General features: G+C 31.4%; 1 protein-coding gene and 1 long non-coding RNA gene across 3 annotated transcripts in view; one reads left to right on the top strand and one right to left on the bottom strand.

Moving 5' to 3' along the window:
* Positions 1-24,604, top strand: part of PRKACB (protein kinase cAMP-activated catalytic subunit beta) — a 113,534-nt gene that overhangs the window by 65,496 nt on the left and 23,434 nt on the right. For both annotated transcript variants that reach the window (XM_055340809.1, XM_055340808.1), the window contains exons 2-5: positions 12,914-12,975; positions 15,345-15,473; positions 21,221-21,319; positions 22,342-22,424. In XM_055340809.1, the coding sequence (XP_055196784.1) occupies positions 12,914-12,975; positions 15,345-15,473; positions 21,221-21,319; positions 22,342-22,424 (373 nt within the window). The remainder of the gene's footprint in view (positions 1-12,913; positions 12,976-15,344; positions 15,474-21,220; positions 21,320-22,341; positions 22,425-24,604) is intronic.
* Positions 5,665-24,604, bottom strand: part of LOC129519961 (uncharacterized) — a 37,162-nt gene continuing 18,222 nt past the window's right edge. Inside the window, exons 2-3 of the long non-coding RNA XR_008666453.1 lie at positions 10,716-11,007; positions 5,665-5,735 (exon numbers count right to left, since the gene is read on the bottom strand). This is a non-coding gene — a long non-coding RNA (uncharacterized LOC129519961). The remainder of the gene's footprint in view (positions 5,736-10,715; positions 11,008-24,604) is intronic.

Below are 24,604 nucleotides of genomic sequence, written 5' to 3' on the forward strand. Positions count from 1 at the left end.
ATAAGAGAAGAATTTCTTTTTAGTATCTGATCCTGAAGATCATTGAACTTTCCATTTTATTGGTTTATCATTCTAATATTAATTTTTGTTAGCTTTTTGATAATGTTTAAAAAATATTAATCTTGAATAAGATGCTGCCAGAATTTTGTTGATTTATTGGTTGCTTTTAACTATAGTTCACTGAGAAATAAAGATTTAATAATGAAATAAATATGTGCATTTTGGTTTTGGAGGCTTTGTTAAAATTTTTCAGAGATACTTTTTTGGGGGAAATAATTTGTTACAAAAGTACGTTTGTGATCATTAGTTTCCTTTTTTTGTTTTTATAATATTACTTTTTTTTAAAACATTTCCATAAATGTTTTTTGAGAAAATATCCTACAGTATATACTGCAGTTTATCATAGGGTAAAAGCTGTTCACTTTAAGCCAAACCTGCAGCTAAAAATAGATATCCTGTTGTTAGAGTGAGAAATACTTGCTTAGAGCATAATTCATTAGCATCTTTTTGCTTAACTAAAAAGAGGATGTTTGTAAGTTAATCTTTGATTCCGGTACATTTTTAGAAGGGCTATATTGTTTTTCTTATAACAGTCTATAATTTACACTTAAGGGATTTGGAATTGGAATCCAGAACCTGAGAGAGTTGGATTTTTCCTATATAATGATAGAATTCAAAATAAATATAAATATACCTTTTCTTCCATAATTGGAGATTACTTCATTGCCAATAAATATTTTTTTATCCTGCTGCCATAAAATATAAGCCCTTCAACAGTTAGGTATTTGTTTACAAAATGATATTAGACATTAAAGGATATTTTTATATGCAAGATATTAAGAATTGTTATTGTTATTTTCCTGTTAGTAGATAGATTCTTCTGATCTACTGTTTTAAATTTGGGCTAATATTACAAAATCAACATGTTAACATTCCTTAGGATTTCTATGGATATCAAAATTGAATATACCTGGTTATCATACTTAAAATGTTAGATTTCTTTGACTCTGGCCAATGAGTGTTTTCTCTTTGAAAGTTTGGTTTAAAACAGAATTTTTAGGTAACCACTGTGGCATTCTAGAGGTTTTACAGTTGGATGTATTGGTTTTAGCTAAAGAAAATTGTTGCTGCTTTTCTATTACTTGTTTCCCTTTGAAGAATCTATGGATTATTCCAATAATATTTGATATATTTGACCATATTGGCTTGTCCTTATAGGACTCTTAGTAGACAGAATGTCTACAATGACATTCTGACTTTTTCAGTCTTGTCCAATTTCATCTAATTTTACTCCTGTCCTAAGTAATTACAAACATTAGCCATTTCAAAATATGGGAAATCACAGAGAAGCATGATTTTATTTGTAAAAATAAACAAATGCTGGTCCTTTTTACCTGAGTTTATAGCTATACATGTGGTATTTATATGCATGTGGTATTTTTCTATTTAAAAAGCTACTCTTTCTCCTTCCTGCCTATTAAGTGTCAGGTTTCTCTGAGAATCTATATTTGACCCTCTCTTAATGCTATATTCTCTCTAAATGATCTCATCCATGCCCACACCTTCAGTTGTTACCTGAACATTCAGCCCAAACGTGAATTTTCTCTTTCCATCCCGAATCTACTCCTTTTTCATTGATTCTCATTTCTGTTAATGATCCTCGTGCCCATGTGGGAACTTAAAACAGAAACTATGGTAATTCCTAACTTGTTTTTAATCCCACCCCAGGAAGGCACTCTGTCATTAATTTCTATTGATTCAATCAGAAATCACTCAATTTTCTCTAGTCACCCTAACACTGGGAATGCTTAAGATTAGGCATTCTGTATATTCTCAGTCCTCTTCTAGTAATTGCTTCACTAGCTTCTCGGCTTCCACTTTAATATCCCTCCAGACAGACATATAGCTTGCTGCCATTTTTAAAATCCCAATGTGCATATTTCATAACCCAACATGAAAACTTCCAGCTATTCCTTATTTTCTCTAAGATAATGAAAGTAAGACATGTAGGATCAATGACCTGCCTTTCTGGCTTTACTTATCTACATCTCTCATCAAATTTTGATCTGGCCATACTATACTACATATTATTCCTTGCTACTTTTTCATAGTTATATCCTCTATCATAAAAATTATGAAAGCCAGCTATGCTTTTCAGTGCCTTCATCATTGGCTGTATAGAGTTAGGTGATTCTCCTATAGTCCTAAAACAGATTTATAAACTATAACAATTATTTGTAGTATACTGAAATTATGTACTAAGCATGTTGGTTTCCGGTCTCCAAACTTTGAACTCCTTAAGTCACAAGTAGTGCTGAGTTAATCTCTGTGTTTCCAGTAGTGCAAATGTAGTTAAGTTACCCCAGTGTACCAAATGTAGTAATGAATTCATAAATTCTTGTAAAATAAATGAATGATTAAAAATTACCCATATTTGAGTACTTTTCTTATCAATGAAAAATATCAGTCATATGTTTAATTTTTTTATTCATATGCTTATCAGAATAGAACTAGCACCCTTATTTGAAAATTCCAGAAGAGAACTCTTAATGGCCTCACTGCAGTGGAGGGCATATCTCTGAAGAAGGTTAACTTTTTTTATGAATGACACAAAAGTTACAGACTTGAGCAAAAAGCATTTATTTCACTGCCCTTTCTAGGTCTCTGTTTTCTAGATTAAAGCTATAAGAACACAAAACTGGAAGAATTGTATCAGTTCTAGAATTAAGAAAGTGTACTTGCCCAGAAATACACAGTATCAGATTGAAGATCAGACACCAAAGTCTGTTTTACTTTGAGTAGCTTAACCTTCATGGAAAATTAATAAATAACACTTTCACCCTCACTAACTTGGAGGGATGGATGAAGTGAGAAGAAAAACTTTGGGGGAGATGAGTAGAAGATCCAACACTAGTGATTACTTTCATTTTAAAACAGTTATGGGACAGCTAAGAATTTGTTAGCCTATTCCAAGCTGAAAATGTGAAAACTTAAAAATATAACAGGGCTCTTCCCTGATGTGGTGGGCATCACCACCAGCAAAAAACCATATAGTCCTGGCTCCATTCCCATTTCTGAGAGTCTGTGAATTATTTAACTGATAATATAAATATGTACTAATCAAAGGGTCTGAGAAGTTGACTCTAACATACCAAAATAGGAGGTGAGACGATCCACCTTATGTGGGGGCATTTGTAAAGTTTTGAAAGGTCTCGTTGTTTATAAATGGATAAACAAGAAGAGCAACAACATGGAGTCTATGAATGAGATTATGCATTAAAGGATAAATCACAGACTTCAAGAGGAAAAGAGTAGTGAACTTATATTTAGAAAATATGTTGGAGAGAGTTTAAAAGTAAGAAATTACAGGTAGTATCTGTTGAATTCTTAAAAATTCCAAGTGAACATAAATGTGTGTTCACTTGAAAGATAAGATTTAAAAAAAAAAAGAAAGTAAGACAAAAAAAGAACTGGCCAACAGGCAAGAATAAAAAAGAAATTATTAGGATTGGTTTTAAGAAAATGAACCTGGCATTTGCAGAACATAAAGCTGCATTAGAAGCAATAAAGAGCAAAATAATCACTGCGGAAAAGTAAATTAATGATGTGGAGAACTCGGTTGATAAAACCTATCAGAATCTAGGGGGAATGGACAGGTTAAAAATTATGAGGTAAAAATATGTTGAGTAGGAAACTCTACAAATTGAATGAATACCATTCCTTCAGAACAGACCATGACTAATAAAATAGTAATAATAAAAAATATGATTCAGGGAAACTTCTTAGTTGAAAAAAAAAAAAACCCAAACCTGATCTATAGCTTCAATGAGGTCATTATCTTTTGACAAAGATTAACAGAAACACCAACACCTAAATATATCCTGATAGAAGTTTTGAATTTCAAAGATAGAAAACTCTACAAACTAGTTATCTTTGCATCTTGCAACTTAATACAAAGCTTGTCTTAAAAAGGAAAAATATCCAACATTTTAGATTAGTTTGAAAAGTTTTCTAAAACAAAATTAATGATAATACAACAGCATCTAGAAACGTAAATAAAATATAACAAGCATCCCTTTGCATGAATACCTGAATTTACAAGAATATGATAGAAATCCTCAGTGTACAAAAAATGGAGTGGTAAATGGAAACCATAGTTGTCAAGAGGAGCATATTTTGACTACCCTGAGGAGATTCTCATACCTTGGCTAACCAAGGAGCTTTCATTTTAAATGACCTCACAGAGACAGAAGATAATTTACTCAATCCATGCATCTTGGGATTTTTTTAGACTCCTACATGAAGCTAGGATCCTCAAAGGATTGTAACCTCAGTGAAAACATAGAAAATAAACCCTCTCCACTGATACATGGAGAAAATAAGGAAGCTTATATTTCTTGGCTTAGATTCCTGGGGACATGGGAGGAAGGAGTATGTGTGCATGTGTGTGGGATGCCTCTCCTGAGAGTTTGTAATCAACTGCTTCTCTAGTAAATTTCATGTTTTAATCTCTATTAATTATGTAGCCTAAGAATCACCAATAAAATAAAATACATTATTGTAACAGTCCCAGACTAGTAACATCTGCTGGATGCCAGGCAGAAGCTAATATAAAACATATCCTCAAGTCGAGCCCTGCAGGTTTCTCACAGATAAAGCCCAACTGAACTTTAAATTCACAATCCATAATCAAACTAGATACACATACACATCTATCTACTACAAACAATATTCAGCAGACACAGTGGGATCATAGCCTTCCAAGATGTCAGGGAGTGGAATTGTTACAAACTACCATTTAAAATTAATAATCACATAAAAAAAGAAATATAAAATGAGAAAAAAAAGAGATTATGCATCTCTAACAAAACCTCAAAACATAGAAAACAAAATTGACCCATTTAGAAAAGGAGAAATTGTAAATATGTAAGATTCATGGATATTTATAGAAAACTCTCACTCACTAGTTGGAGGATATGCAGATATATATAGAACACTTACAAAACTGACTATACAACTAAATATATTCAAAATATTTTAAAGAATTGATATATAGACCATGATCTCTGATAACAAAGCAACTAAATTTAAACAGTAAAAAAGACTTAACAGATTAACAAACACAAATATTACATTTAATGATTTAAAAAATTCAAATAACTCAGGTCACGAATACACTCAAAATATAAAATTAAAATTCAGATGTGTATGAAACCTTGTGGGGTGCAGCTAAAGTGGATTTAGAGACAAATTTTTAACTGCTTATATCAGGAAAGAAGAAAGACATTAATGATTTAAGTATTCAAGTAAATAAGTTAGAGTAAGCACAACATGGTTCATCCAAACAAGAAAAAACTAATGAAGATGAGCAAAACTCAGTAAAATAGAAACTTAAAATCCATAAGAACTAAAGGTTCATGGGAAAGACTTAAAAGAACTGATGAGAACTCTACCTATTTAAAATGTAATCATAATTAAAATCTTCATTCAAAACTTAACAGAATTAAGACTGGGCAGTCAAGTTCTAGGATATAGTCAAAGAACAAAAGTGTCAGCCTTGTACAAAATCTTCCAAAGAATTGAAAAAGAGGAGAAACTCTAAAATTTATTTATTGAGTATAGCTTTACAATGTATGGGAAAAGAAAATTAATTAGAAACATTTTCTCTGAAGTTAGGAACGGGAAAAGGATGCTCATTGTCTGTTTCTGTACAGTATTGAACTGTTAGTCATAACCTGCAAAATAAGACAAAAAAATGGAACAAAATTGTCATTATTCACAGATGACAGGTGATTTTCTGCAGAGAGAATTCAAGAGAATCTACCAGTGTTATTTTAGAATTAATAAAAGAGTTTGCCAGATAAATAAGATCAATATGTAAACATCAACCATACATCAGCAATAAACAAATGGTAATTTTTTAAAAATTCCCCCATTTACAATAGTAACCCAAACTCTAAAGACCAGGACTACAACAGTATAATAAGACTTGTAAGGGAAAAAATTACCATGCAATCTTGGGTCATTTATAGCTGTAAATTTAAAGTTTTTATTTCAAAATCCTACGGGGAATATCTCTAATCAAACATACTTAGATGGCCTAGAAAATCCACAGCATCCCTAAATCAAGAGCAACTTGGGAGAAGAAGCATGTACATGTCATTAGTTGTGAATGAGTATACTATGTGGATTCATGGTATATCCATCTCTCCAAGGATACTAATTAAATAAATGTGTTTCTGTAATTTGATTATTTCAATATATATGTTTCACAAAAAACTTTATTTTTTTAACAGTTTAGTGAAAGTCAATTATACTGTTCACTTGTAACCAAGACTTTATAAGGAATTAACAATAAAAAAGCATAAGAAAAAATAGTAAAATAGATATTGCAATAGGAAATACAGTTTTTATTGCCTATTAAATTTCTAAACAGCCATTCATGTGTGACTTTATGCAAGACTAAATGACATCTCAGATAGCAAAAGTAGGCATGGTCCCATCCACTGAAATGCATAAATACAACTGTAGTAATTAAAGTTGTTTTTTATACTCACTATCCTTTTTAAGATTCCAGTGAACTTGCTCTGAGTGATACATGCTTAAGTATGGTGAAGCAAATAAAGTGTCCCTTCAATAAAGTGAACACAACTGGTCTTCACATTAAAGGGAAAGAATATGAGATTTCATTAACACATGTCCAGAATAGGGTTTGGTTGGTTAAAAAATATGTATTTCCAGAGAATGTGTTGTAATCCTTAGATATAACACTTTTAAATATGTATGCCCAAGTATTTTTCATTCTATACATAAATATACTAATGAGCATATGAATGGGTTACTTCTTGTGGGTATGCTATGTGTTATTTAATCTATTTAACTTATTTATTCTTTTTGATCAAGCACGCAAATCATCAGAAGCATCTGGTAGGAAACCATTTTTTACAGAATAATTCTGTTGCTTTGTTGCTATAAATTGGAATTTTATTAGGTATTTTGTGGCAACTAGAATGTTTTATATTTAGTTTACTGAAAATATTTGTAGTACAGTGTATGTGTGTGTGGGTCATTCTTCGAAATAACAATTGAAGAGCTCCAAAGAGGTGGGTGTTTGATATAGGGATGGCATAAGACACACTATTACACTCAACTAGATTTACACTTTCCAGAGGTTTTGGAAGGTATTGTATTCTTCTATTTTTGTTCATAGAACTTGCTCTTTTCATAGCAAGTTTCTGTCCCTCAGTTTCCATCCTGTTCTGTGCTTTCTGATGGATATATACTAAATAACTCTTAAGTAGACCAATGCTGTCATTAAGGTAAAGGAGGAGGATGAAAATAATTTAATTGCAAAGAGGCCCATGAATTACAGTCCGTTCCGTGAAAAAAAAATTTATTATTACAAAAATATATATTAAGAAACATACCATTGTTTATAGTACCTAATACTTTTTCTTTTCCTAATGGGAAATTTTAGAGGAATAGCCCTCTTCCCTGTTCCCTACATAGATAGCCATAAAGGTTTAAACCAGGCCTCAAATTCCTCATGGTTAAATGCTCCTTACTCCTGGCCCCCTCTTCCTTAGCAAATGATCTTGCCTCCTGTTTCCCAGAAGAAATAGAGTCTAGCAATTGTGAATAACGCAGTTTACTCTCATTCCTTCCTACACATTGAAAAGCATCCCCATGGCAAATAGTTACTCTCATGATTGGGAGTACCTATATACACTTCACCCCTCACTGCTGCTACACACTTCTAACCCTATGCTGCAGCTATGCAAGTCAGTTGCCATTGCTGGATAAGCCATGCTGCTTCCTCTATATCTTTTATACAAGATCATTCCAGACTAGAGCTTCTTCCTTAACTGTTTCTATTGGAGGAACTCTGTCCTTGAAGACTCAGCATAAATGCTGTATCTTCTTATGCCCTACTTTACCTAAGAATTTCCTCTTTTGAGCTCTTGTAGTACCTTATAATTTCCTTAGTTGTAATCTTTGACATGGCATTATAATGGTTCATCTGTCTCCCCATTAGCTTCTCACTTCTTTAACAGTGAAGATATGTTTATTCTTTGTAGTATTCCCAAAGCCTAGCTCAGTGTCTGGCACCACTAAACAGTGCTATTCAATAAATGTTGAAAGATTGTTAAATTAGCACCAAGAAATTAAATGCCTGACAGACACTAATGTCTTTCAAAAGGGAATTACAAAGTGTTATAATTACTAAGTGTCATTCCTACAGTGGATTTTCAAATAAATAATAGGAGTCCAGGGATGGCATTGCAATAGTTGCAGGATGTGTATTTCAGTATACACTACTTAACATTATTAGCGCTATTGCTATGAGAGTTAAAGTTTTTGTTAGTTGTTTAGGGAGAATTAGAATGGTATTGATTTTGACACTAAACAAAAATTACTGATAGAATTTCTTAACAATTTAATTTTAAAAAGCCCTCTTTGATTATGTCAAAAAACTGAGTTTCCATATTAATGTTTTCTGTACATAATACCCTGAGAATTGTGTATAGGTGACATCATGCTAATATGTTGTTTTTTGTGAGTGTTATTTAATCATTGTTTAATTTATTTTTTTTGGATACCAGCTTGCTCCTCTTCAGAAGTATCTGGTAGGCAACTACTTTTTAATAAAACAAATGTTACCTTTAAACTTTTTATTTGGTTGTTTGCAAATTGTTCTGCTCCTCATAAGTTATGTTTTTATAAAGTATACAGTTAATTAAATATTTTAGTTGATAGAGGAAATGGTTTAGTGTTGAGTTGAATGTATAGAAATGTTTTATATGGCAGTTTCTTACGTGATATTTTAGAAACAATAAACATAACATGTAAAGTAGTGGGAGTTGTATAGCGTAGCAGAACACAGATTAATACACACCACTTAAATTAGATAATCCAGGTTAATGAATGGGTTTTCTTCAAAGAAAATATACTGTTGTAAATTTTTGAACAAAACAGCTAATATTTTCATTGGATATTTACGCTACAAAGTTTATAATCTGTATTGTTCTATTTTCTCTTTATTTTTTCTGACATCCATTAAATAAAGTTGTGTTTTTATTGTAAAAGATATGTTAAAAAGGGAGGTGATATCTTATTACAAAGAAACCAAAGAACTTAACATCGAAGTAGTTGTAATCTGTATAGTAATAGATTTCTAAACTCTTCTTACAACTATGAATGACAACCTCTTTTAAGCATTAGATAATGGCATACTATAACTAATAACATGCTCTTTTTATAATAAGCAGTAATGTAAGTATATTTAACACATTCCAAAAGTGCCTAATAAATATATTTACTAAATGTAATTAGTGAAACATTCTTATTCATTGTAGGATTATCTGCATAACATGGAGTAAATATATGCCTTACTTGACGTTTTAATGAATTTTCCTATTTAAAATGAACTTTGTAATCTAGTTTTTAAGCTGTGTCCCGTGTATCAGTATGTTCAAAACTATTTTGAGGGCAATAAGAATTAAATTTTTTATGTACTTGTGGAAACACATAAAAACTGTCACTTCATTTCTTCTTTCTTTATCTCATGAGTGTGGGTAATTATTCGTCCTATTTGTGGGAATAGATTCCTTTGGTATACTCATTTCTTTTGAATGCAATGTGATATCTTTAAAGAATAAGATAGATAAGAAAATAAATTTTGGGGGGGAAATATATATAATTGAACTGTATACTCCTAGGGAGAAATTGATTTAATTTTTCATATGTCCTTTTCATTTTCTGTAGTCCATTATTGACCAGTACAGAATAAAATATATTTGCAGAAAAATTCTTCATTGAAATCTTTTCCTAAGGAGAGTTACTAATCACCATTAGGTACTTAGTTACCCATAATCATGTACCTAAGAAGTATTAGAGCCAACATTCTAACTCAGATATGCCAACTTCCAAAACTTACAGTTGTTTCAGGATATCAGAATGGTTCAAATGCTTAAATATAGATATTATGCACATATTAGAATACAACAAGAAAACCGGATAATTTGAGAACTTCAGGTATATGCTTTATAGAGAACTCTGGATTGTATGTACTGCGATATTTGAATTTGGCTGTCTTTCTCACTACTTATTTTGTTAATTAGCTGCCAACACCTTATGTCAGTGGATATCAATTTTTTAAATAACCAGAGAAAAACATTTAGAAAGTAAAATTCACCACCGTCTAAAAATAGTAAAAACCAAAGCGAATATAAGTGGTTCTAGATTGCCTATTGTTTTAGAGCTTATTTATAACCCAGCATATTGTGAAATATTTTATTTCTGGTGTTTATACTTATAATGTATATTTTGGTTAACTTCTATCTTTACAGAGTTCACTATACTCCTCTTTGCATCTAAATAGTGCACATATGAACTAGAGAGTTTATGTGTCTACATATACTTAAGTGACAAAAAATGTTTCAGGAATAGAGTTTGCTTCATGGATCTGTTTAATGACATTATAACTAATACTTATGCTTACTCTAAAAGGGTATCTCTTTATTTGTTGAAATAATTCACAAAATTTAATATCTTTGATTCCTACTACCCATTTCTGATCATTTTCATGTAAGACCTTTTTGAGAACTGTTACTTTCTATAACATTACTTAGCAGTGAACTGGAATATTGATGAGTACAAAGACTATTTCAAAGAATTTCCTGAATATCCTATTAGTGAATGAAATTAAGTAGTACCTGAAATTTTTCTTCTAGCTCATACACGAAGCAGGGCAAAGGAAATTTTCCTTCAGTGTAGTCTTTGGCAAATACCGACAGTCCTTCCTTTGACCAGTTACTTTTTTCTTTTTTCTTCTTTTTTTTCCAGTTACTTTTTTCTTAATTCCAGATCCACTTAGCAGGAAGTGACAGGAGAAGCTGAAATGGATGTTAGGATTTTTCTTTCTTTCTCTTTCTCTTCCTTGTCTCCAAATTATCTATACTCATGCAGGCATCTGGAGAGTTTATACCACAACTTGATGTGCAAGTTCTATAAATAGAAGATAACCAAAAATACTTTTCAAAAGAAATCAAATGTATATTTTGAGAATTACAAGTTGTTGTTTCTTAAAAGCCTCAGTTCCATTTAGCAGGATTATGTTTTTAATTTATTATAGCTGTCATCTGTAAGTCAGTGCTATTGCAAATATGTCTGCTCCATGAAAAGAATAAATAAAATGAAATTAAATACAATCTTCTAAAACCACTCTTCTTCAGTTGTAACTAGTACATTAAGTTTTAGAAGTAGGATGACTTCAACCATCATAAACTGAAAATGTAAGACTTTTCCACCCCCAAATCCACCCCCAGGAAGAATTAGTTCATATTTGCATAATTAGGCACAATTATTTGATTCATTGTTTTGGTGGATGAGATTTTTATACAAAGAGAAGATTCTACTTTTGAAATTTATTTTTCTCAAATTTTCTAAAATAGGTATTTTGAGAGTATTTTACAGCAAAATACATGTGACAGTTTATATGAAGTAGTAAAATAATGTCTTCAGAAATGAACACTCCAGTGTTACTTAAAAACTAGTGTCTGTTCTTGGTGCTTGTCATCACCATTTGGAAATCTCAAAACATTGAGAATGCCAACAGCCTTTTTTGGTTAGCAGCAGTGTTTTGGCAAAGGTACTTTACAAAGGTAAAGGATGAAATAATAATGTATATCTTAAAATGCCTGCCTCACTTTAATACCACTACATTGTTAGATGATCTTATCAAAGATTTGTGAGTCCCTCACTTCCACTATTAGCTTTGTCTTTTCTTCATCATCATCATCATCAGTATTTCTGAAGTAAATGCCAGTGTTCCACTCTAAGTTCATTTTGCCGAACTTTGTACTATTTCAACACCACTTAAGTTCTATTGTCTTTTTTATAGATTTAGATATCAGAAAAATATTGGGAATTTCCAAACAAAAGAAACACTAAAATAAGTACTTTTTGAAAGACCAGGTTTTGCTCTCATACCTGACTGTAGGAACAAGAATACATTATGCTAATGCTGCTTATCTCTGGAATCTTTTTCCTATTTGTTTTTAAACTCTAAGTCATTTTGTAAACAGAAGTCAATATGGAAACTTTGTGAAAAGAAAATGAAAAAGGAAAACTTTTGAATGGTTTATCATTTAACAAATCCTAAAACTTCAAACCACACTTTGCTAATGTGCTGTTTTTATTGATCACTAGATAAACATCTGTTTTTGAATGCTTTATGTTAGTGTTCATTTTAAATTAGGCATTCAGGCATTTAGTTTTGCTCAAATTTAGAATGAGATTTTGTAAGCTGTTTGGATGGGTTTTTTGGTATTTTGTTCTTTTTTTTTTTTTTTTCAGTCTTTGTGGGTATCCTTTATGTGTTGCCTTTGTTTTTTCCTTTTCTTTTTACTCTCGGTAGAGAAAACACAAATCTAATAACATAAATCCTTATGCCTGAAAACAGCCTTTTATCAAAGTTAACTCAGTTATATTTGAAATTCCACCAATCAACGAGTTCACGTTCTCCAGATGTCTTCAGTTCTTATATTTAACAGCTTTGTTAATATCACTGCTGGCTTATTTACAATTAATATTTTGTCCTAGATTGATTTCTAGCTTTATTACATTACTTTCAGATATGTTTTCAGGAACAGTATTTTTATTATTAGATTTGAATTATGAAAGTGATCCCCATATGGAATAGTATTAGAGATCCTTAAAAATTGAAGAAAATATTTGCTTCTTGTTTAGAGGAATTAAATAGTTCTCTAGTTTATCATGGGTATGAATACATGTTTCATGGTAACGATAGTTGACATAAATTTGTTTTTAAAGTATATTCACATGTAATATAAATATTCTTACAAGATAAAATTTGTTTTTGTTTTTGTTTTTGTTTTAATTATATTTTCAGTGAAAGAGTTTCTAGCCAAAGCCAAAGAAGACTTTCTAAAGAAATGGGAAAATCCTGCTCCGGTAAGGAATATTTAAAATTTTCTACAATTTAAAAGTCCTGTTATATAAAATCATGATTCTTGCCCAGGTAATTTACTACTTCAGAAACTGTAAAACAGCATTAAACTTTCAAGTCGCATTTTTTTTTAAGATTTTATTTATTTATTCATGAGAATACACAAAGAGGAGAGAGAGTGAGGCAGAGACACAGGCAGAGGGAGAAGCAGGCTCTATGCAGGGAGCCTGACCTGGGACTTGATCATGGGTCTCTAGAATCAGGCCCCGGGCTGTAGGTGGTGCTGAACCGCTGAGCCACCAGGGCTGCCCTCAAGTCGCATTTTAAAAAGTAAGCTTAACATAGTAATTTTGCCATAATATTATCATAACATGTTTTATTTTGCTAATAAATTTATGTATGCCAAAATTGGAGAAGGAACTGACTTCCATTACAATATGTGATTATAAATTTTGATACTAATTATAAGCAGCCACAAACTCTTGAAATTTTTAAATGTATAGTAACTTTGATTTGTGCCTTTGATAGCATATGTTATTTATTTATTTATTTTTTTAATTACAACAGCAGGGATACTATTGTGCAGTTTCAAAATCTTAATGACAAATGCTTGGCTATTGGCAACATAGCAGTACAAAGAGTTCCATTTTCATAAACACTGGATGGGGTAAATTCTATATAACTTAAGTACTTTACATTGTAACTGAGACCTAAAAACTGTAAATAAAAAGAGCCATTTATATTTGCCACAAAAATCTCTTTTCAAAGTTATAATTAATGAGCTTTAATACTAGATTAAATTTTGAACACCTATTTTCCTACCACAAAAATTTTTATTTCAAATAGCTTTTTCACTAAAAATACTTAATTCTAAACATTATTTTTTATACCACCATTCTTTATGAAGACACTAAGAGTAAAAGCATTACCTATATTTTAAAACATAGTCACTCTCGTGGTCATAAAAAGTTTGACATTATCTAATATGTAATACTGAGAAAGGTGAGGAAGATGGCACATTTGTATGAAAAGCAATAATTAGCAAAAAGAGATGTTCTGTTTGTTTCCTATTACTTAAATGTGTTTCCATTATTTAGTTGGGAACTATATTAAACATTTCAATTTGTGTTGCTAAAACCAAAAAAATTAAGCATTAATCTATAATATTAATTCAATCAGAATTATAAGGGCTTTTCCTTTCTACATTGATATAGAATCTCATACCAATTTAAAATCGTTAGAAATTTTAAATTAAATTTAATGAAACAAGTTTTTTTTGTAAGTAAAAACTTAGAACTGCTTGCTGTCTCTGTAATGATTCAGCAAGAAACTATGCTATGTCTCCAAAGGCAAGCTTTGATTTGTGATAAAGTCCAACTATAGTGAACTACAGTAACTATCCAGATTTCTTTTACGTGAATCACATTACATCATATTTTTCTCAAGCTAAAAACCATACAGACTGACCCTTGCAAATATTTTTTTCCAAGATTTTCATGAAGATCTTTGTAATGAAAACCTATTAAACAGATGGGTCAGCACTTACTACTTGTGGCTATTTAGCACATAATTTCTTCCTAGTACATTTTCATTTTGTGGCAGCAACAAATTCAATAGACTGATGCCTCCAGTTCTTTGCTATAGTCAAAGCCAAACAAGGTGTTTGCTCTCATAACAAAGCATCTATTGAAGGAGAAAGAGACTGATTATTGTTCTGGGACTCTGACTTTCTGTTATCTTTGTGGGATTGAGGAACTCTTCTTTCCTTATTATTACTGTTTTAGGTAATACCAGTTTATTATAACATTAGAGAAAGAGAGCCATTAGGATCTTTCATGCTGTTATTATCTAGTCCATATAAGCTTGTATAAAGATAGAAATGAAGTAAGATAGTGTGCTTCCTTCTGAGGTAACTCCAGTGAATGGACTCTGTCCCTCAGTTTACCTATTCATTAGAATTATTTGTGAGTACACTGAGACTATATGGCTTCTATGATTGTCTTTGTCAGTATAGTGCTGGTCAGTTTGTAATTATTAAAATACAGAACTAATTTGTTAAAAGTCTAATACTAGGAATTCATATTGGAATTTATTATGACCTTTAATATTTAAGCTTAGGCTTTTATTTCCTCCCATTACTGTTATACTTTGTTTTGCAATATAATTCTCTTTTCAAATATGAGATCCTTTCTTATTCAAAGGGAAAAATAGAACCAAAAGCCTGAAATCTCAGTAGTCTTTGTATTGCTTTTAAATGGATAGTTTTAAATTAAATTATCTCTTCTGATTATATATAACTAAATCTATTATAGTTATTATAATCTTTTGAGAATTTCTAATTTTAAAGTTCATTGTCTTTTCCATGTATATGTAGAATAATGCCGGGTTGGAGGATTTTGAAAGGAAAAAAACCCTTGGAACAGGTTCATTTGGAAGAGTCATGTTGGTGAAACATAAAGCCACTGAACAGTATTATGCCATGAAGATCTTAGATAAGCAGAAGGTTAGTGTATTTGTCTTTATTTACCTGAAAGGTAAATTCAGTTTTATCAGCTAAATTTTATTAAACAGATGCAATATAATGACTTTCCGTTGATACCTTCAGATAATTTTATTATTGCATTTAATTTTCATTCTTATTTATTGTGACTATATGAAACATAGTTAATAGTTAAGTATATAGGGATACATTATTTCAATAATTATATAATAGGTGAATGTTTACTATCAAAATATTGAATTGAACATGTAAAGAACAGGCATCTCTAATACATACTGCCTTGTGGAAAATGCAGGGATCTGTTGTACTTGATCTTTAGATTGAAGTAACAGAAACTTAGTGAGATTTTTAATGGCTTATTTTGATTGACAGTAGAAGCCCTTTGTTTAACATGATTGAGTTTGCTGAATTTAAAATGCCAGTCAAGCCAGAGAAAAAGTTGGAATAGTAATACAGTAAAAAATACCAAATGATTATGTTGTACCCTGAACCTAATATATTGTTAAATGTCAATTATATCTCAATAAAATGGTTAAATCATTTTGAGAAAACAGTTTTTAAGTTTTTACCACATATTAGAGTATCTAATGAATCAGGATGTCTGAATTATTCATGCTTTAAACTTCGGTTTTTCTGGCAATCATGTACAACTAAGGGAACATGAAAAATGGTAAATCTTGCTATATTATAGATATTATGTTCCCAAGAATGACAGTTTGGCTTACTGGAATGTAGGAAAATGTAGAGTAAATAGTACTGAGCTAGTAGTTAGGGTTACAGATAGTGAGTGGCTAGACTGATGCTGTCTAGTAGAAATATAATGTGAACCACATAAGTAATTTAAAATTTTTAGTAGCCACATTTTAAAAAGTAAAAAGAAATAGATGAAATCAATCTTAATAGACTGTATTTAGCCCAGTATGTCTAAGATATTATCATTGCAACATTTAGTTAATATATAAATTGAGATATTTTACTTCATACCAAGTCTTCAGTATCTGATGTATGTATTACACTAACAGTACATCTCCATTCAGATTAGCCACATTTCAAGTGTTAAATAACCACATATGGCTAGTAGTTGCCATGTTGAAAAGCACAGCATTAGACTGATCTTAAGTTCCACTCCAAACTGCTGTAAAACAAAAAACAAATTTAACCTCCAACATAAAAAGGAGTAATGACTTAAATCTCTCTAAAATTAAATATACCTATACACACATTTTATTGTGCATCTTTGTGTACTGCCCTTTTTTCATAACTTTTTTAACCATGCTTCCTGAAAAAATAGTTTAATCACTCTATTCACCAAGTCACTTCCTCTTAATTCTTTAACCCACAACAATTTAAATGTCTCCTCGTTTATCTCCTGCCTCTTGCTACTCCACTGAAATGACTCTGCCAAGGGTCACCAATCCAGTGGCCTAATCAACAAAACCAGTGGGTTCTTTTTGCTCATCTTCTATGACATTTTACAGCCTATCCACTCTCCTGACCACTCCCTTAAAACTGTTTTGTCCCTGGACTTCTGTGACCCCTTGTTCTTCTAATTATGCTCCTGCCTTTTTGGGCTCTTCTTTTTTATATGCCTTTTCCTATTATTTTTTCCTGTCTACTCTTTAAAGATTGCTAATCTCAATCTCTGGACTATCCCCTCTTCTTGTTTTCATATTCTACACCCCCCTCTGTACTGTCCAGGCTTCAATTCTTCCTTGAACTCTACACCTTTAATTTGTACAATATGACCACAAAGCTCTGACAGACCGACTAGTTCATGCTCTGATTTTCTAGGTGAGGTCATTGGGTCTCAGAGAGAGTAAGTTACTTATGCACTTATGTTAGTAGCACACAAAATTCTAAATATTTTTATTAAATCAAATCTTTTTTTATTAAACCTGTCATTAAAATGTTGTCTGGATAGTCCTAATATTTTGTTATCTTTCTTAAGGAATTAATAGAATATGCTTTAGTCATAAAATATTAAAAGGATTACATAATATGCCATTTTCATGTTTAAAATATTTAGGGAAGAAGCTTTTAGTTCCTTTTTTTTTTTCTCTCTTGACAAGACAGTGATTTGTAAATTACTGAGGTTACTTCATAGATAAATCATGGTAAAAGAGTATTTCCTAGAAGAATAGTTGCAACTCTATGTCATTTCTGCTATGGCAGTGTTCTGAATCTATTCATAATTAGGAGAAAGATTTTATATCCTGAATTTTTTCAAGTTTATTTATTTGAATTTGCAAAGATAAGTAATAAAATAACACTCCATAATCACCTTATTTTCTGTTAATGAAGTCACAAACCCTTCAATTTTGGCATCTCCTGTCTTAGGGTGTATGGGTTAAGGGGAAGAAAATCAGTGCAGAAATTAAGGAAATCGTATTTCTTCATTCCGTACATTATATCAAGCATTGCTAGGAGCTTTATATTTACTATATCAGTGAATTTTCACAATTCTGTGTGACATTAATCTCCCTTTTAAGCCAATAACCTTTCTATTTAGTTAGGTTTTCTAAAATCAAACAGGCTAATAAGATAAACCAAGAATTTGACTAGGTTGGTCTGATTTCTGTGTTTCTACTTCTTGTTAATTTTTCCTTTAAAATGTATTTGTTACCCTTAAGATCCTTTCTACCACCACCTAGTTTGGTCCCTTTAACGTTAACTGGGCTTTCACAATAACATCTTAATTTCCACAACCCCAGACTTTTCACCTTCTATATATCACTTTCCTCACTGCCAAAAACGTTTTTCTTCCATATCATATAATTTTATTTACTCACTCAAAAAGCTTCCTAATATTTACTAAATAAAAGCAGAACTCTGCGTCTAACTCACAAACTCTTCATAACTTTCTTCCATACTCTGCCATAGTCTTATTTCACTCTGTTCTACATGTCCTCTATTCTCTACTTTTCTGATTGAAACTTGACCCCCAGGAGTATACAGTGCCCTGCTGGGTGGCCTGGGGGAGTATGTGATGATTTATAGGCCATCTTCCTTATCAGTAACTCAAGTATTTGACTAAAGAAAAAAAATAGCCGATAAGTATAATCATTTGTAAAATCTTTTAAATATATATATTTAAACTAACAGAAATATTAAGAAGTAAATGTAAATTTTATATGCATTTTGAAAATAAAATATGGACTAAACCCTTAGGATTACTTGTTATTTTTTTCTCTGTCATATAGGGTATTTCATTACCAAATCTTGAGAAGCATTATCCTAAGCTATTCTCAGTTGAAACTAGCACCTCAGACTTACCTTTGTGTATTACCCCCCCTTCAGGTAACGGTTCCAGATATTAATCTTAACTGCAGTATCTCCTCTTTCTTTTCCTAATCTTTGTTATGTATTTATCTGTAAGGCCCAGCTGAACTCTCACCCCTTTACATGGATTATAAAAACAATTGACATTTTTTGAGCTTTTACTGTGTGCCAGGCACTGTGTTAATCACTTCACATGCACTTTGTGACAGTCACTTTTAAAGTAGGTATTATTATCAACATTTTACAGATGAAGAATCTGGAATTAGAAAGATTATGTAAAAAAAAAAAAAAAGTAAAAAAATAAATAAATAATAAAAATAAAATTAAAAAAAGAAAGATTATGTATTAGGCCTAACCTAAACATTTTCTTGTATAATGTTATAACATTATAACTTTCATTTGGCAATTATTCACATATTAATATTCACACATTCATATACCATACTTCCAAATAGATTCTATGCAGCATTAAGGCAGACATTTCCTTGTCTTTATCTCAATTGCATTATTATGCCTTGTATGTAGTAGTAGCACATTTAAAAGTAAATTAGATTTTAATTAGTTAACTTATTAAACTAACTTAAAAATTAACTAGGCATTGCCAGTTCATATATCATATATATGTATATATATAATATATCATTTATTTGTTTTTAATTGTTATGCCCTACATACACATAGTTGGCTTAGAGCTATAATGCAGAAAGCCCATATATTGTGGTTTTTATTACTTATTTCAAAGGAAACACATTGTCAATGCCTAACTAAAAACTTACTGTATCATAATATACAGAAATAAACAATGTGAAATATCTAGACAATGAAATATTATTCAGCACTCAAAAGAAATGAGCTGTCAATCCATGAAAAGACATGTAGGAACTTTAAATGTATATTACTAAGTGAAAGAAGCCAATCTGAAAAGGCTGAATACTGTATGATTCCAACTTTATGACATTCTAGAAAAGGCAAAACTATGGAGATGGTAAAAAGATCAGTGATTGTCTGGGGTTATAGGGAGGAAGGGATGATTAAATGGAGCACAGAGAAATTTTAGGACAGTGAAAGTACTCTGTATGGTATTATAACAGTTACACACATGTCATTATCCATTTGTCCAAACCCACAAAATGTACACCAAGAGTAAACCCTGGTATAAACTATGGACTCTGGGTGGTAAAGGTGTGTCAGTATAGGTTCATCACTTGTAACAAATGTACCACTCTGGTGGGGGAGGATATTGATAGTGTGGGTGACTATACATGTGTGGGGACAGGAGTCTCATGGAAAATTTCTGCTCAATTCTACTGTGAACCTGAAACTGCTTAAAAAAAAAAAAAAGATAAATACAAAGCAAGAATAATTTTCTAGCTAATGTCACATAATTTATTGTGATAAGTATGGACTAAATAGTTCTGTAACTAGTTAGAATTTGGATGGTAGTGGTCCAACTACCCCTATTACAGATTTTAAAAAACCCTGATATCCTAAGAATTGAAATAACATCTCCAAAGTCATAAAACTGCTTGATTAGAAGGCCTAGATTAGAATACAGATATTCTGACTCTCAGTTAAGTATTCTTTGCTCAATATTATTTTTATAATGGAATTGTATATACTAATAACTGGATGGTATCTTTACCTTTTTTATTGATGTTCAACTTCTTGAATTTTGTGACTACCCCACACTGACAGTAAGCCTCTAGCAAAAAAGAATGCCACATTTTAATGACTTACACATATACTGGACAATTATTTATAACTCCCTAAGGTCACCTTTTCTTAAATATAGAATCACATGTGATAGAAGCATAGTCTTCATGAAGATAAGTTGCTTTCCCTGCTATGTATTTGAGTGGACAATCCAAAGGAGGCTTGATTAATCCTAAATGAGCTATTTGTTTTAAAGACATAGTTGGGTTTTTGCCGGTATTTTGTGTGTCCTGTCTTGTAGCTACACAAATTGAAGTTTCAGAATTCAATCTTGTATTTATTCAGGTATTAGGAAATGAACAGATTGTTCATTTTTACCTACCTTTTTTCAATTATTGGCTTTTCCTCAATCCTTAATTTCCTTGCTGATCTTCTGAAGACTTAAAATCAATACCTACTTACTGCATTGATTTGTACCAACTACTTTAGTGGACTGACTGTGAGTCATTAGGAGCTAGTATTTTCACCTACTAATTTTTTAAGTAATGTACTAGGAGTCTGTTTCTTTTTACCTCTTGCTTCTTGACTGAAAAATCGTTGACCTTCTTAAGACCAAATTTTAAATCTTCAGTTAGGTTTTTCATTTGAATCTGATAAAACTCCTTGGTCGTTATTATCATCCTTACCGACTTAGTGATTTTGCTTATCCAAGCTCATTATTATATGAAAAGCATTTTATTTAAATTTTTTCTTTTAAAATTATAGTAAGTTTTAAATTCTGTTCAAGTATATTAAATATATTTATCTCTCAATTACAGGTTGTTAAACTGAAGCAAATAGAGCACACCTTGAATGAGAAAAGAATATTACAGGCAGTGAATTTTCCTTTTCTTGTTCGACTGGAGTACTCTTTTAAGGTAGATTTTACAGTATTCAAATAAAATACTCTTATTTGTATATATTTTTAAAAATATGAAACTGTCATAGGATTTTAAGCCACATCATAAACCTGGAGAATATGAATAAACAAAAAGGGGATATATTTAGATTTTTCGTAATTAAATCCTATTGCACTTATAAACTTAGGTTAACATTTGAAAAAGTTTTGGTTCTCCCTAGGGAAATTTTTAAAGGTAATGTGTAATTTTTCATGAAATGGTATTATAAATTCAAATATTTCAATTTAACAAAATCCATAGAAATATCTTATTAATATCTTAAGTGGTTCTTATACTCATGCAAATGAATATACATACATACCTTCCTTTTTAACCTTTTCTGACACAATCTTAACCATCTTTTCCTTAGTAATTTGTGTTCTACTCTTTCCACATTTATATAAGGCAGAACAGTCTTTGGTCTTCCATTCAAGTGTCTCACAAGGTTGTACAAGATTTATTCTTGAAGTTGGCAGCTTTTCAGCTCTTTAGAATGATACTTGGCATCTCTGCAATATTAGGTCATGTGAATGATTTTAAACATTTTCATTTTCCTTTGTTATTCTTTAAATCAGATGAATACCTGTGTATTTAGGATGATGTTAAAATTAATCTCTCTGACCTAATTTAGTACATAAAATGTAAACATTCTTACTTTTTCAGATTGCTATTTTAACTGTTATTCCTTTTTATGCACTAAAGCATTAAGTCATTGCCTTAATGTCTAATTGTTAAATAGTGTTCTCTGCAAAGTCAGGAACAGCAAAAATCTGAGACTAATTTGTGTTAAGAATACTAGGAGAAAAAAAAATGAATTCCCCATTGTAGAAAAATTAGAGCATCTTCCCTTTATTCTCTCCTTCCCAATGTTAGTAATCTCTCAGGTGGATTTTTAAATTTGTCTTTTTCTAATTGAACATGGTGTTATTTTAAAATATTTTCTTAAAATAATCTAGGTTTCATAATTTTTATTTATTTATTTATTCTTTATTTGTTCATAGGATAATTCTAATTTATACATGGTTATGGAATATGTCCCTGGGGGTGAAATGTTTTCACATCTAAGAAGAATTGGAAGGTTCAGGTAACTAATATTTTATCCTCCTCAAATCTTTATATCCTGTGTTTGTTTATTTATTTTTAAGATTTTATTTATTTATTCAGATACACAGAAGGAGAGAGGCAGAGACATAAGCAGAGGGAGAAGCAGGCTCCATGTAGGTAGGGAGCCTGATGTGGGACTCGATCCTGGAACTCCAGGATCATGCCCTGAGTGAAAGGCAGATGACCAACCACTGAGCCACCCAGGCATCCCCACTGTGTTTGTTTAAAACCAAATTTTTAAGTTATTGCTGATGATAACAATTTATTTCATTTAATTTAGTAGGACGTTAGCTATCTGATGAATTACGTAGAAACATTAGTAAGAGGTCACACCCTACTGAGTTTTAAAAATCAAATGAAGGGCACCTGGATGGCCCAGTCAGTTAAGCATCTGCCTTGGCTCAGATCAGGATCCTAAGGTCCTGGGATTGAGCCCCTCAGGTCCCCTACTCAGCGGGGAGTCTCTGTCTCCTCCTTCTGCCCTTCTCCTCCTCTTACAAATAAATAAAAATATTTAAAATAAATAAATAAATAAAAATAAAATGAAGCACCATGATACCCTTGTAAATGTGCTACCATTGGTAGGTATTATGAAGGCCTATTATTTAAAGAATTTTCAGAAGATGCAAAAAATTTAATTTAAACATACTGGCATTAAAAAAAATAAACACACTGGCATTAATTGAACAAATATTAATAATACAACTCTGGGGAAGAGGTTTATGTAAAGATGAAGATGAATATATAGAAAAGATAGTAACAGTATCGTAGTGATGAGGTTATAAAAGTTTGTTTCACACAAATTTAATTTTCCTTAAAGTTATTGCTACGTTGTTTTAAGTAAACATATATATGTGTGTGTGTATGTATATATATATATATATATATTTTATATATATAAAATATATATACCTACTTTAAAGAGTTTGTTCTTTATCATTAGGTGTTTTTTGTTTGTTTTAAAGATATTATGTATTTATTCATGAGAGACACAGAGAGAGAGAGAGAGAGAGGCAGAGACACAGGCAGAGGGAGAAGCAGACTCCATGCAGGGAGCCCAATGTGGGACTTGATCCCGGGACTCCAGGATCACGCCCCAGGCTGAAGGCAGGCGCCAAACCACTGAGCCACCCAGGGATCCCCTGTTCTTATTCATTAGGTTATTGCTTACAAGGCTACACAGTTTTTAAAATAGATTCAGTTAACTTTACCTGTGCGTGATAGTCTGTAAGCTACTACTGTTCATTAGTAATCACTAACAGAATGAAGTTGAAACCCAGAGCAGGTCCAGCTTCATTTAGCACATTATCTGTTGGCATGATGAAAGCACATGCAAGAGTTCAAACTGTTGATGATGATAATCCAATTCAGAAAAGAAGATGATGATAGACTCAGATTATCACAAGATCATATTCAATTATGGGCCAACATTAGAGTTACTTTAGTTATCTGAGGCCTAAGCCAAAATTTATTGACCTAATATGATAAGGCACCTAATATGTATCAGGCACTATGTCTGTTTATTTTTAATGATTGCTTTCACCTACTGTTGTCCATTCTCCTACTACCCTTGTTCATACAGGCCCAGACTCCTCAGATTGCCTCATGATAATTCAAAGTTTTATACTGAAGCACTACACCTAAACCTGTCTTCAAATAATATTTTGTCCATTTTCTATAATTACTAAATTCTTCCCTTTGCAACTCCCCACACTCCTATTTCTTTAATACCTCACTTAGTACTAGGAGGAAAAGCAAGTTGAGTGTAATAATTCACACTGAGACATTGTCTTTTCTAATCTTTCACTCATACTTCATGTACACTTGAGAGGTTACTAACTCCTATCTTAGAAACTTTGAGGCAGCAACAATACTGAGTTGTTGTTGACCATGGCTTTAGTCAGAATCAAGGCAATCATTATGATTCTCTACTTAAATAGCAACTGTCTAGACTTAAAGCTGCTTCAACATTAAGTTCTCCTACAGGATATTTTGCTTTCATCTTTCAACAGTTTGATTACAGATCTATGTAATGTTCATATTCCTCCACTCAGATGTCAGTGTATGGAAATAAATTTAAAATGCTTATATCATATTTACACTGATAAATTTATATTTATTTATAAGTATAAGATGCTAAGTGCATCTTGTGTTTACAGA

Source organism: Nyctereutes procyonoides, unplaced genomic scaffold (assembly GCF_905146905.1).
Source record: "Nyctereutes procyonoides isolate TBG_1078 unplaced genomic scaffold, NYPRO_anot_genome, whole genome shotgun sequence".
Lineage (NCBI taxonomy): Eukaryota > Metazoa > Chordata > Mammalia > Carnivora > Canidae > Nyctereutes > Nyctereutes procyonoides.